General features: G+C 32.8%; 1 protein-coding gene across 34 annotated transcripts in view; it reads left to right on the top strand.

The window, feature by feature from the left end:
• The window catches only part of RIMS2 (regulating synaptic membrane exocytosis 2), a 453,335-nt gene that overhangs the window by 290,500 nt on the left and 146,980 nt on the right, over nt 1-15,855 (top strand). Inside the window, exon 25 of one of the 34 annotated variants that reach the window (XM_045181563.3) lies at nt 9,247-9,336. The exons of 32 other annotated variants lie outside the window; for them this stretch is intronic. In XM_045181563.3, the coding sequence (XP_045037498.2) occupies nt 9,247-9,336 (90 nt within the window). Of the gene's footprint in view, nt 1-9,246; nt 9,337-10,874; nt 11,103-15,855 lie in introns of those variants that run through there. One more of the 34 variants, XM_045181561.3, reaches the window with a different exon arrangement.

Raw genomic sequence — 15,855 nt, 5'->3', positions numbered from 1 at the left:
AAAATTGTTACATCAAAAAAATCAACATTTTTAAATTTCTCTATAATAGTTTGCTCTTGTTATTGGGCCAAATCAAGAAATGAATAGTTTTATGCTTTAGTATTGTAGTTGAAATGTCCTCCAGTCTTGAATATATTTTTTGTTCCCTGTTTTAATCTTTTATAAATAATGTCTATAATGTTACATGTATCATCTAATTAGCACTAAATTAATTTTATAATTTTTCTAATTGTAGAGTGTTAATTCATTAATGAATAATGTATAAAATTCTTAAAACATGCTGGGATGTTATAAAGGCAAAAATAATATAACAAAATAAATAAAATTAAATCATTATAAAATACAAATATTCTCTGTAAAACAAAAAAATGTAATGAGCTCTCAGTGTGTACTTACGTATTTGTCATTATTAGCTATTTCTTGACCATGATCACTTTTGCTTAGTACTTACGAAAGGGTATGTTCATATGTTCTTCAATACATACCGGTGATCTGAAATAGTACGTACACCCTCTTAAATGTTCAGTCAGTTATTAGGATTCAACAAGTTTTAAGAACATTTAATGCCATTTTACATTTAAATTTATTTAAATATATCAATCTGTTATCTATTTCAAATGGTCACTAAGTTAATGATTGTAACTAATGAAGTACTCAGCAGGCTTTTTTGTTAGTTTAATTGTTTGTTGGTTTGTTTTTGGTTTTCTGACATGAGCTGGCCCTGAATACCATTAAGCCTTTCACCTCTAGACTTTTCTGCTGTCCTGTTGTTTCCTTCGATTTTGCAAGTAAAGGTTCTATTGACAATGATTATTGGTATCTCAGTCATGCACACTCATTATTGATTTATTTTTTTGTGGTTTGTATCAAAATCCTGTCCCCTGGAAATATTCTGTTGTTATGTAGACAACCCTATATGTGATAAAGTTGGACTAGAAGGGAGGTAATGAATAAAAATTTGAAAGATGAGAACTTTTTATATTTTATATGTGCTTTTGTTTTTATCTAGTGTAATCTTTTCGTAATCCACCTATGATTAAAGTCTACCTATAACTAAGGTATCTAATATATCCTCCTGCTGTTCTCTTTTGGAAGAGACAAATTTACTGTTTATTTTGAACCTCACAGTGAAGCCATGAGTAAGATTCCAGAGATTTAAAGGATGTTACCATGTTCCTACATCTACTGTATATTCAGAGAAAAAAACAAAAGGTAACTGAGTCCCAGCTGAAACCATGTGTTAGAAATGCCCAACCATTGGATTGAATGGTGGATTTACTACCATCTCTCTTCTCATTTAAAATGCAAAGGGACAGAGATAGGAGGGAAACCATGCATAGCGACTTTGAATACAAATAAAGTACTTGAAGCAGGAGAAAATTAGCAGGAGTGTGAAATGATCACTAGATTTGGTAAGTAGGAAGTCATCTGTTAACCTGCACTAGCAGTTTTGGAGGAGTTAGAGGAAGTAAAAGGCTGATTAGAGTGGATTTAAAAGAAGAGAAGAAAAATGGAGACTGATTATAGACACCTTTAAAAGTCTGGCTGTAAAAGGTAGAAAAGAAATAAAGATCCAGAGTTGAGGCGGGCGATCGGGGGAACAGAATACGTGAAGGAAGCTGTGTTCAGCCTCTGTCTCCTACATTCACACCTGCCAGTTTGCTGTGTAGAGCCATCTAGCCCCGAGTCATCTGCCTGTGGCTTACCAATCTATCAGTCAGTGTTCTGTGGCTTAGCTCCTAGATTTAGAATCAAGACTTTTAGATTTGGAAGGAGCCTTATAAATCTTTTAATAAAATTGCTTTCCTTTGTTGATAAAGAGCAGAATTCTGGAGGACAATTAACTTCCTCTAATCCACGTAGTAGCAAATCTCTAGTCTTGACTCCCAGTCTCCAGGTTTTATGTTCATGCCTCTTCAGATAAATGGCATTCCCTTGGTGGGTTTCAGCCATTTATTTTATTTTAGATATTAGCTAATGGTTTAGTTCAATTTAATCATTATCTGCTCTTTTCAATGTATTATACTAGGTTGCAATTGAAGATGCAGTAATGAATAAGATATATTCCCTGCTTTGGGGGAGCTCCCAAGAAAAAAACAATAATAATATGATAACAAATAAAACATAGCTGGTAGAATTGTTCTATAGCATGTCAGTTACATAAAGTGTTTTAAGATTGTGATATATATTCAGAGTTAACATTATAAAGAGCAGATACGTTTCAAGTGGGGTCTGGGTAGGTTTTCAGCTCAAAATATTTCTCCCACTTTATATTCTATTATTCTCTAGTGGCTTAAGTATTTTAATAATATAAAGCTGTAAGCTTTCCAGAACTCTGAAATTTAAATATTCCTGAGGGAACTGACCTGAGCTGTTAATCACATACACCTTTTCATGGGAGGCAAGTCAGAGCCCAGGAGTGGAGAAAGCTGGATGTGAGGAAAGGGGCGCTAAACAATGTGATAGAACAGTAGGTGCCTTGGAAGGATGAAACTGACAGACTCTGCCTTGAAGTAGCCCCAAGTTTACCCTAAATATATAACATTACTTGCTGTGTAGGGATGCTAAATATTGCCTTTATAAAATAATTTGTCGCATTTATGCCCTGGCTGGTGTGGCTCAGTGGATTGAGCACTGACCTGTGAACCAAAGGGTCGCCAATTTGATTCCCAGTCAGGACACATACCTGGGTTGCGGGCCAGGTCCCCAGTGGGGGGGGCATGCAAGAGGCAACCACACATTGATGTTTCTCTCCCTCTCTTTTTTCTTCCCCTCTCTCTAAAAATAAATAAATAAAATCTTAAAAAATAATAAAAATAAAATAACTTGTTACATTTCAATTGCTTAGAACAGTGCTTGTCACACAACAAGTACTATATGTGTTACTATCATTGTTATTATTTCTTAGTGATGTCTTGCTATAATTTTGTATTTTTAACACACAGCCTGAAACCTTTAGATTTAAAGTCAAATTAAACTTGATTATAATTATCACCCTGAACCAATTACTCAATACATATTGCTTAGTAGTTTTTAGGAAATTAGTACCCTTGATCAAGGACCTTGCATAAGAAACAATACCTTGGGGAAGTAAGTTGAATTGGATGGCAATATAAGGTGTTGCATAATGTGCTAATACAGTTGTACATGTTTCAATGCATGTGTAAAAAATCGATATGAAAATACTTAGAGTACTTTTCTCTAAGTCACAGAACTGTTTAATCAGTGATTTTCATGGTGTGCTGCAAGAGTTTTTAAAACATGCAGTACCTGATTGTTTAATCTTGGGCACTGACCTCTTTTCCCCTAATTGCCAAATAAAATACCAACAGCCAATATAACAATAGCCATTTGGTGTGAATGAATCAAAATCATGCCAATTTTTTTGTCAGACTGGTAAAAAGTATAATATATTTTTTGGTTTGCCACAGAATTTTAGTAATTAGTTTATTTGTGCCATGAGATGAAAAAGGTTGAAAATTGCTGGTTTAAATCATTAGGACTTTTCACTGAGAATTAAACTGGAAGTCAATACTGGGGTCATAAACTCAGTTCTACTCCCAAGTTTATGACCCTCAAGGCTTTTAATTTTTGCGGACCTCAGTTTTCTCTTCCATAATGATTTTAACACAAAACTAAGTGTCTTGGGATATGTAGCTGATAATGTCTAAAGTCTCAAATAGTTTTGTTTCCACTTTACAATTTATGTGTTTATTGTTGTTTCTTTTGTTGGTTTTAGAAACTTAACAGATACAGCCTCCTAATTTGTCAGGATTATAGACTAAAACCTACCATAGTGCCTATTAAAAAGTCTTGTCCCTAAAGATACATAATGAGACTAAAAGAAAAATATTTTGTTCCTTTAAGCCTTCATATACAGTTGCCTACATTATAAATATAGATAACCTTGTAAATAAGAAATAAAGGAAGAGAGGAAGGAAGGAAGGAAGGAAGGAAGGGTGGAAGAAGGTGGCGGGGGGGGGGGGGGGGGAACAGATTACAAAGGAACCAAAAGTAATAAAGTGATTTTGACAGTCTTTGTAATGGCCCCTTGCTTCTTCAGGCATTCGAGGAGTTGGATAGCATTTGGCATGATAGAATACATCCAGGCTTTGTTTTGCTGCCTCTGTATTCTCATGAATGCTTCTAGAGTGAGGAGAGCACCAGTGCCTATGTCTTAATTTCCAAGTTTGATTAATATCTTAGTAGGAATGGATTTTATAGTGGCGTTGGTAGATGTTTCTTAAATACAGCATTTTCTGCCAACTTAGACCAGTGACCGTCTAACCAAAGTTAGCCTAGAAAAGATTGAGGGGTCCTTTAAAATAGCCAGGGATTTATCATATGTTTTTGAGCAGGATGAGCACTCAATTACATCTGTGTTACAGAATAGTAACTAGGTGCCAGTGAGCAAGATGGACGTGCGGGACAGGAGACTGAGGGCACGTGACCATTAGGCATTTCCGTATTCCACTATACACGGCCCGAACTAGAGCAGAGACTATAAAAAAGAGGGATAAATGGATTTTAAATTTTCTGTCTCCTGTCCAATCCATAAGACTAAGTGAATCGGTTGTAGAAGTTAATGTTAAACAAATATTTTCTAATTTTTTTTCCTAACCTTTCCTATCCTTCCTGGAGACTGTGCCTCCTGATTTTATTTTTTTCCCCTTTTTGCTCACTTTATTTTTTCTATATGTCCAAAGCCTTAATTGACAAATTTATTCAGAAAAGAACCCCTTTCCTCATTCCTTTCTGTGGACTTTAGCCATTGTTGAAGCCTTTTCATGATTGGCTTCCTAAATACAATTCTAAAGCCATCTCCTGTTCGTTGTTGAAAATAACATAGGCTTGGGAAGTGGTGTGGTACTAGAGAAGGGGCACAGGTTTCAGAACTTCGGCTCGGGGCCTGCCTTTGCTACGTACCAACAGTGTGACACTAGGCCCTTAATCCAAGTTAGTTCATCTGAGAAAAGGAAATCTTAGCATAGTTCTTCCATTTTCAGTATGTTCCTTTTAGAATCAAATGATGTGTAATGCATGTGAAATTTAAAATTGTTTGTAAACTAGGATGACTATTCATTTCTTATCCTTATTAATGAGCTCTTTTTTTTCTTACCTGTAGACATCGCCTGATAAAGGTCCTTTCTGTGTTTCACAGGATCAGATATGATGCTCTATGTGAAACCACATTGAAACTTTAGTGTTATATAAATATAATCTTGCTAACACAGGAATTTGTTCTCTTTTAATTCATAGTGTTCATTAGATGGTGTAAGTAATGAAGACTAGCTGATATATACTGTAGTTATTTTGCAGAAATGTGGGATTTTTTAAATACCATTTAAAAAGCTTATCTCAAAGTTAAGTCTTAATGAGTAAAATTGCTCTTCAAATAAATATGTATTAAATTAATGTTTTACCTTTTCCATCTACAAATTAACCTTACAACTGAATATTTACTGTGCGCATTTAAAAAAAAACCCAATAAAAACATTGGTAAAAAAAACTTATCCCCCTAAAACAGACTTTTTTCTGTACCTGAATGGGTTCATCATTTGTATCTGAGGACTTTGACATATATTCTTTCAAAGTAATCTTACCAATTAAACCACATCATACATCTCTAATTTTTAGTTTTTATCCACTTGTATTTTATGCTTATATTATATACTTAGTTTTAATTTTAAGATCTTTATCATTTAACAGTAAGAAAACTTTTATTTTTAAAAGTACCACAATAGTCCTCTAATAGAAAAAACTGTCTTGCTTAGTGATTTTTTTGCTATCTTTGTTTAATGTAACTAAAGCAACTTTCAAACAATTTGAACTTTTTTTGATACAAAACTAGGTTGCTTTTATTTACTGTAAATGTTTCAATATAAATTCAGAGAGAGTTAGGTATGAGTAGCTCAACATTATTTTTAGAGTGATAAATGAATTAATAATTTGCTAGTCAGTTCTGTTCTTTTTATGATTTTAATTCTGTTTTAAAATAGAACGTGGGTTTTGATCTGGGGTTTAATAATAGCTACATTTAGAACTTCTGGGAAATCTTTTAAATGCTAAATGTCTTCATTTCATCATCTCTGGTATAGATCCTCTTCCAAAAAATCTGACTAATCATTCTAGAATCATAAGAAGCAAGAGCAGCTCTGTAATTTCAGGGCAGAAATAATCTCAGAAATATTTAAGACCAACTTTCTCACTTTACTTATAACAGAGTAGAGGCTATGAAACTTGCCTGATGTTACACACCTAGATAAAGGCAGAAATGTTCCTAAAATCCATCACTCTTGCTCAGACTGGTAACATATCTATTGCCTTTTCTATCAATCATTGATAGCCTTGATCTTGGTCTTCTTTTTTGTTGTTTTGGCTGGTATGTGTACATTTATGGCTATGGGACTTTTTTGTCACTGGCACATAATATTTTCAACAAATATTTGCTAATTTCACTCTGTTAACACAAGACAAATGACTCTATAAACAATTTATCTTCAACTAAATGTTGGTCAACTCAGTGGAAGTGTTTAAAAATTTTAAATGTTATATATTATGGAATTTTTTCTTCACACTTCAGACGAAGCTTTCTTCCAATTTACAGACAGACTGAACCATTTCAAAACAAGCCATTTCTGCTCTATAGGCTCAATCTTATTTCAAGGGGTAGCATGCCTTCTATTTTTGGAACACCACTAACTTTATCAAATGATGAAACGTGAAACAGTTTTCAAAATGACAAATATGTAGGATTTTAGAAAATTTGATTTTGAACAATTCTGTAGTACTTATAAAATCTTTCATATTGGGTTTTTTGGGGGGTAGGTAATCAAAAGTGCAGGTCATTCAAAATTTAAAAGTACTTTATTATTAATGAGCTTATTATTTTCCCTAACACAGGAAAATTGGTCTGTTAGGTTTTTTTGTGTATGTTACTACAGATTAACTTTGATTAAGGAACAGGTGATTCCCTTGATTCTCATAACTAAAGAAGGCTGTACTAGAGTCTTGGAATTTACCAGAAAACTTGTGTATTCCTTGAAGGTTTTAAGATTTCTCTTTCCGCTAGCAGTTGACTGAAATATAGCATCCTTATCCAGACTGGTTACCATTTCGAAATCCTGTATTACATCTTTACCAGGTTATTTACTAATTGGAAAACTGGGGTGTCAGCTACACACCCAGGCATCACTGTCATACTCCCACAGCAAGAAATTTGTTTTTTTGCAGTAGCTGACTGATGTTTGACCAGTATAAAGAGTCTTACTATTAATAGCATTTATTTAAAGTCTAAGAAAGGGAAAACCTTCTATTGTACTTACTGCATTTGACTTTAGCAGTATAAGTAACCCAAAATAGTAGTGTTTCCCAGAGGTGAAGCATACCGTGGAAGTGGCCAAGAGGCAGAGTGACTGTTTCTCCTCTCCAAACTCGGGGGCTCACTGGACCATGCATTTCAAATTGGTGCGTGCTGGTTCCAGTCACCCTAATTTCTGTATCTTCTACTTTAATAAACATGGTGGTGGGATTAGTTTGGTTTTAATTAAAAAGGTTTCTTGTGCTTAAAAAAAATAACTGTACCCACAATTGTTTAATGTTTCAATACAGCATTTTTTTTCATTTTTGACAGTGATTGCATCTTCCTAGTTATGTTTTTAGCTTAATATTATAAAATGTTAGTTTTTCATTATTTATGTCCAAAAAGGTGGATAAGGTACCAGAGACAAAAATGTAAGTAGGTAGTAACCATCTATTTGACTTAGAGTATAGCCTTAGAAACATGCAAATAAAAATATAGGCAAGTGTGTATTTAAGTGTTTATGAATGTTGCTATGAGAGTAAGATTAAATGGTAACCAGTGAACCTTTTGGTGTGATGCATGACCTACAAGATCCTACGTGATCTGTAACCCCCACTCCCCATTTCCTTGCCTTTTTGGATTATATTTTCCCATTCCCTTTAATCCCCTGTATACCGTCTTCCACCACCCGCCTGTCCCCTGCAATCACCACACTGTGGTCCAGGTCTTTTTTTTTTGTTTTGCTTGATCCCTCCACCCCCTAACCACACCCCATCGCAGAGCTGTCAGCCTGCTGTCTATGAGTCTGTCTGTTTTCCTGTTAGTTCAGTTTGTTCATTGGATTCCACATATGAGTAAAATATGGTATTTGTCTTTCTCTGACTTATTTCACTTAGCATAATGTTCTCCAGGTCTATTTGCTATTGCTACAGCAAAAGGCAAGATTTTCTTCTTTTTTATGGCCGAGTTGTATTCTATTATGCAAATGTAGCATGGTTGTTTTATCCACTCATCTACCAATGGGCACTTGGGTTGCTTCCAAAGCTTGCCTGTTAATCTGGTCTTCTACCACTTTCCCCTTTGTTCACTCTGCCTTAGCCATGGAGATCTCCCATTCAAATCAATGATGCTTTTCTAGAACATGTTAGACATGCTCCGCCTCAGGATATTTGCAAGTGCTGTTCTTCTGCCTGTACTGCCCTCTCCCCAAATAAATATCCAGCTACCTCCCTTACTAGAATATACGCTTTGTGAGAGCATGGATTTTTACTTATTTTAATAGTTATTATATCCCCATTGACTACACACGCCTGGATTATCATAGTTGCTGAATGTGTATTGTTGAATTAATGAGCATATGTCATATTACAAATAATTCTAAGTAATCTTAAGCCAAATAACTCACATTCAATGATACCAAATATCACTAATTTTTTGAAACCATATCCCATAGCACATAACTTTTTGTAATTTAATGAAAGTACGAAATATGGTAGTAAAGTGGCCATTTTATCTTATATATTAAAATCTAATTTCTCTTGATATGTATAGAATTTATGGGTTTTCATTTCATATATACATTTCAATTTACCACAGAAAACAAGGTTTAGCAAAACATTCATTTCTAAAATAATTTAATATTACTGATATCAACTAAGAAAAAATGTATTTGTCCAATCAGTTTCATGATCATTTTCTTCATACATTCACCCCATTTATTTTATTGTAAGTAAATTTTAGTGCTTTGGATTTTTGAACTCCATTTTACAAAATTCAAATGTTACATTTATTGTTTAAAACATTAACTACATATTACTGAAAATTTATGGGAGAACTTAGGGAAAAATCTCTTTAAAAATACCTGAAGTATTTTTAAATTCTCATTATGAACCCTCTCTAATGTTTCTTACAAGCTCTGATTATGTTTTTGTTGTTTGTACTAGAAGTTACATGGGAAGACGAGCAGAAAAAGGTGAATGGTACAGTAGTTGATGACATACCATTGCCGCAAAAGAAACAGCAATCTGAGCCAGGTTTGTCAGGATTTGGAAAACCGCTGAAAGCATGAGAGGATAACCGCGGCATTTCATGCTTTTTAAATGTGTGTGTGCGCTTGCATCTCATTTTTCTCATTTCGGTGTGCACTTAGTTTGTAGTGCCTATTTAGATTAGAGTGCTGAACACTTTATTTCAAAATTTATTTAAAATAACTCTATACGTTTTGGAAAAAGAACGATTATTTTATTATTAACATTACTTCTTTAGGAAAAATGACAAATATAGGCACAAATGGTCATTTATATATTTGAGCATTTTGACTCAAATTAAAGTGTCTTAATGAGGAGACTCTTGGCTTTTTAAAAAGTAGTATAGTAAGTTCAACGTATTATTTAAATTTTGTTCGTAGACCGTTTCTTATTTTTCATTTCAAATGCTGCTAAGGTATTATATCACATATTGGTAATGATTTACTTACAACTTCTGAAGCTAAAAAGATTGCCAGCAGCAATTAAGGGATAATAGCATAACATGTGAGTTTAATAGTCTCTTCAAACCCTTACTTCCACCAATGAATTGAAATGAAATGACTTTGTTTTCCTCTCCCTTCTCTCGTTTGGAGAGATATGATTAGTAGAAGACAAAAGTTTAAACCAGGAATAAAAGGAAGAGAAGCAAAGTGCTAACATAAGTGGGTAATCAGTATTGCTTTTAATTAGTAATTGAGTGAGAGACAGTCCATCAAAAATTTCATTCAAAATTTTAGAATGCAAATGGAGTTTTTGATAACAATATTAAAATGGGTGCGTCTATAGTAACAGTGTTAATGTACTTTTATGTGGTGGTTCTTTTCCTGTTAGATTTTAAAAACCTATGTTTTAAAATCTGCCAATGTATAAATTAAACCAGTTTATTAATGAATATTAGTTGTTATCCCATTGTATGCCAGGCATTGTGGTTGGCACGGAGTTATTGGAGCAGACAAAATAGAAGCAACAAATGCCCTTATAGAGTTTACATTCTGCAAAAATACATAATTTAAAAATAATTATACAAATGATTGAGTTATTACAACACTGATAGGGTGCTTTGAGAAAAAGTATTACATCACACAAGTCTGGAAAATGAAAAATGCCATAGTGAAAATGGCTTAATCTGTGAATTCTTGTCTAGTGAAACAGTTACATACTGAAATTTTGTTAAAATAAATTTAATTTTGTATGGAGAATTTCACTTAGTTTATTTGGAAAAAGTAATTTATTATTATATATTAGTATATTTAAGGTGATTTAAAAAGGAAACAAAGTATATGTAAAATTAGGTTCATGTTGTGATTTATATGCCGAATGTCATTACTATAGAAACCTCTCCTCGGTGTATTCTGTGAAGTGGGTCAGCCCTAATCACGGACTACTATTTATTTGTTTGTGCTGTTTGCCCTCATGTCTGACTACGTGAATGTGTGCGTGGCCATACTTATCTATGCAAATAAATTATATTGTACATAAAAATTGTGAAACAATGCAATGTTTGGCTAAAAAATATTTTTAAATCTCACAAACAATTTTAATGATCTCCTTTAGGTGATGTTAATTTGTGTATTCTTGTATATAGCATATATATTTTTTGTCACTTAAGCCCTGTAATTAAATAAACTGTGTGTGCAATAGAGGAAAATTAATATAATTAGAAATGTCTTAATGTTATAATTTAAAATGTTTATAGATTTTTCTATTTTGCCAATTGTGCATTTTCCTGTATACTAGGAGATTCCTGGATATTCAAAGCCTTAATGTGATGAGTAAGTATGCAATATCCTGAGGCTATAAATGCTGTGTTAAATTTTAGTTTTCCATAAATATTATTGTTTGTTCCTAAAATAAAGGTAGAATATATAGAGAATATTCTTAATTATTAAAACTTTGGAGTGATATAATGGGAGAAAATAGTGTGACATCAGGGAGAGCTAATTACATTTCAATAACATGTTTATGAACTTGGGCCTTACAGAGACATATTTGGAGGCATTCTTTATGTTTAAGTACATCTATGATCTTAAAAATCTGTCAATTGTAGTCAATGCTTAAAACAATTTTCATTTACTGAAATCTAAGAGATTATCTTTCATTGATTGTCAATGAGTTTTAATCAGAGGATTATTTTAGTGAACTCGTGGTATTAGAAAAGTTTGGAAGGACTTAAACCCAAACATGATATGCACAGTTTACTTGTATCAAGAGCATATATTGTTTTCTTTTTCCATTGCTGTTATGCAAGTCTATGCAAGAATAATGCCTGAGAATTTTGCCATTTTTAGGAAATATACTAACAGTAAAAAAATGTATTGACATTTTTATTTTGAATTTTATTTTTATTCTGAAGGTCTAAATGGCATTGTATGGACTAGAAAATATATCTACTTATTTTGAGGAAACATTGTGAGATCTATGAACTGGGCTGCCCTAAGAGGATGATTAGTAAAGGAGGTGATTTATTTTCTTTGGGAAAAATAATGATATTTATCATGTTGACATCTTTGGTGTGAGCATAAAACAGAGGCTTATTTAAAACCAAGTGATTTTAAAGCCCAGGTTTTATGAAATGTTTATAGTAAGTAAATCACTAAATGTCTTCTTCATGTGGCATGTGAATTAGATTTTGTTCCGGCCATGAAGTCAACAAAATGTTTCTAATGCAAATCAAGGATGGATGAGCATGGCAAACCTGTTGTTTGTGTTTTTCAATGAGCAGTCTGATTCTAAAGTAGAATGCTGTGGGCTGTGATAATGCAGTGCTGTTAGACATCGAAAACAATTTTAATCTTGAATTTTATTATAGTTTGCACTTTGAGTTTACCTGTTCTTATAGTAGTTAGAAATATGTATGAGAAAAGAGCATATTTGTACATAAAATATTTTATCTCATATTTTTCTTAAACTCATCCTACAAAAAAGTGTGATAGGAAAGCTAACTTCAGTTAGATTGACTGAATGTTTTAGAACTGACACAGTGTCTCAGTTCCTCTCAGATGAGAAACTCTTGGAACTAACTAGTTAAGAATGTACTTTGAGATATAATTTAAATGATTTCTAATATGTTTGATGGTTAATTGCTCCTACTTATAAAAGGTCTGTCACACTCTGATTTGTTACTTTCTAAGTGTAAGTTATGCTGTATTTCGGATAATCTTGTACTGACTCAGCTGCCCTTCCTGCAGCTGCTGCACAGCTGTGGCAGCGCTGCGTACCTTGCTGCATCTTGTCGGGAAGGCGTGCTTTTCTGAGAAACTGGGGGCGGTGGAACACTTTGCTCAGTTACTGTATCAGTGCACGGTATTTTGGGAATAGAAACTATTCAAAGTGATGAGTTATGTTCTACTTACTATAACATCTTCTGTGCATAAGCCCCTAGATTTAGCATTACATGACTTAGTTAATATATTAATCTTTACTTTTTTCAACGTGGACTTTTCCATGTTGTATTCTTTATGGATCTGTGACTGTGGAGAATGTAGGGAAGTTTTTTCTGAGTTCTACCTTTGAAATTATGGTTTATAAAATTTATCTTAAGGAAAAGTAAATATTCAAAGGTATACTTTATTAGTGAATTTTATACTTTAAACTTTTTTTCTTGAATTTTGAAGTAATGGACTTTCATTTTCTTTTATTCTTGAATAGTTTGATATATTTTAAAAGTAGAAATAATTTAATCCACTCTAAATCAGTATTCTAAATTAGTTTTCTAATTAGATGCTGTTCTAAACCATCTACCTGGAAAAAAGAATTAAGTTTGTTTCAGGTTAATATTAGCAGGTTTGTAATTTTGAATTATTTCTGGATTTCTGTAGAATGAATGTATTTTAATACTTAACAGAAAAATGTGATCTAAAACAAAGTAAATATTTTAAACAACACATATTAACTGATGGAATTTTGCAGCTAAATACTATTACTACCCTTAGACATAAACATGGCATTCTTTGTTAACAAGCATATTTTCCTGTAAATAAAGTGGAATTCATGATTTATGAGTTTAATTGTTCATTTAAAGTTGGTTCAGTTTCCTCTGAACATACAGATAAGCTTATAAGGCCAAAATTGTACTGTCTATTTTTATGATAAATTCTGTGCTATAGTTTGAAAATCAGTTATTTTAAATTCCTTCAATACATACTCTATTTTTCTTCTGTGTTTAAAGTTGCATTACATATCAGACTTCAAGGATAGAATCAGAAAAGCACAGCTAGGAACAGGAAAGAAGAAATTTTAAAGATAAACTTTTTAGTGAGCTTTTAAAAATATTATACCTTGCATACTAAGTATTTATTATGAATGTTCAATAATTTTGTGGTTGCTGACAATTATGGAAAGTTTTAATTAGTTTAAAAATAAATTCAAATACTTGGATTGAGGTATTTCTCAACAGATTTTTGTTACAATAGTTAAGTTTTAGTTTGAAATCAGTAAACTTGGTAAATATTTTGTTTTTATATTCTAGGTCTATCCTGATCTTTGTATCACTGAGGCTCTCCTATTAAGTGCCATATTTTGCTGTGTATAATGTGCCCATTTTGCCCAAATTTTTGAGGGAAAAATATGGATGTACATTATACATGGGTATAGTGACCATATACCATGGGTATAGTAACGGGTATGATAATCCCATGTATAATGCACACGGAAACGTGGGTGCACACTGCAAAATACAGTAGGTACTTATTTAGGCTTCATTTTGAACGGTATCTCTCCTGCCCCCAAGGTAAACATTCTGAGACTCCTGTGACCTTAAAAAGCCCTCACTTAAAGACCTGAAGCTTCTCTTTCATTGTCAGAAATCTTTTTAATGAATGCTTGCTCCTTACTCCTTAGCACAAATGTTTACTCCAGTACTTGAGTAATAGGACTCATGATAATAGGCCAATTATATGTCTGTTGTAAATGTTGATAAATAAGAGCATTAGCCAAATCAACAAAGTTTCCATACATCCTTGTTAAAAAACCATGTTTATGAATAAACACGCTCCTTGTATGTGCCCTTTTAAATTAAATTCATTACAGATTATTATTTTTGCTTAAGTTTGATGTGTCCAGTTGAAATATAATATGTAATACATTATATTGGCAAGGGAAAATTTTTTGATTCACACAAAATTTTACATAAAATCTGACATTATATTCTCATGAACTAATGAAATATCTTAATGAAAATTATTATTTCATGTATCAGTTTATCTTCAGTGTATTCTTTTTATTTTAATGACCAATGCAGACAGCTTTCATATATATAAAATGTTATACTTCTTTATTTGATTAAAAGTCCACGCTTTTCATAGATTATACCTTGATATAGTATCTTATATTTAAAAATATTTGTTCAAAAATAACTATAAGTTGTGAAATGGTGTTTGTTATTCATTATATTTTATAAGTGCCATCTATTTCAGTATATGATCTGAAAATACCTTATTTCTCTTTTGTAGTTCCTACTGTAGCATCAACCCTCTGCTCTGAGCCCCCAGGCCCCTGCGAAAACACATACAAAACTGTACATTCTCTTTACAAAGTCTGTATCATTCCTAAGTCTAAAATTAAGGTCCAGCCATAATTGTAACAGTAATGGACGCCAAAGGGAGGTTATACTTTTACTGTCTTTAATCCCTCTAACTGGTTATTAGTTAAGTAAACCATTGGAAAGAGTTCTCATTGGAACTGCCATTAACAGCACTGAAAAGCAGAATGTTTGTGGCAGAGAAAGGATTAAAGGAAGAGTAGGGGGTTGAGAGGAGGTAATCTTAGCTTCTTAAGGTTCACTGAAGTCTGTGATTCATTACAACAATATATGTGAAATAAGTCTTTATATTTTATTACTATTTAAATAAGATATGGCTATTTAAATGGTATTATTTATACCATTTAAAAATATTTAAAATATTTTTTAAATGTTCTTGGACTTTTGTCTTTCTTGTGGTTACAGTTTTTATTGTATACTATTTGTATTAAAACAGTCTTTTCAAAACAGAAACATAGTCAACTCATCGAGCAAGCTGATGGCTGTTGAGGTGGAGGGGCAGGGTGATGAGAGTGGAAGGATTGGGCAAAAAATTTTTAAAAAGAGAGAAAGAAATCATAGACATGGATAACAGTGTGGTGATGGCTTGGAGGGAGGAGGGGTGGAGACAGGTGGACGAGGGGACGGGGGCATGAAGGGTGATGGACGGAGACTTGACTTGGGGTGGTGAGCACACAATACAGTGCACAGATGATGTGTTGTAGAAGTGTGCACCTGAAGCCTGTAATTTTGTTAACCAGTGTCACCCCAATAAATTCAATAAAAAGGACAAATAAATAAATATATTTGTTATAACCGTAGGTTATACATTGAGATTTCATGATTTAAATGAATATTAAATCTACTAATTAAAGTTAAATCATTTTTATATAAGAGTTAAGATCTATTAATGGATCATATTCACATAAGTGATAGAGAAATGACTCAATGGGCACTTTCACTTAGTGGTGAGATCATTGCCAAATCTTTCATTTTCATCCTTTTAT

Source organism: Desmodus rotundus, chromosome 8, assembly GCF_022682495.2.
Source record: "Desmodus rotundus isolate HL8 chromosome 8, HLdesRot8A.1, whole genome shotgun sequence".
In the NCBI taxonomy this organism is placed as follows: domain Eukaryota; kingdom Metazoa; phylum Chordata; class Mammalia; order Chiroptera; family Phyllostomidae; genus Desmodus; species Desmodus rotundus.
The sequence above is the reverse complement of the archived record's forward strand: the minus strand, read 5'-3'. Positions and strand labels throughout refer to the sequence as shown.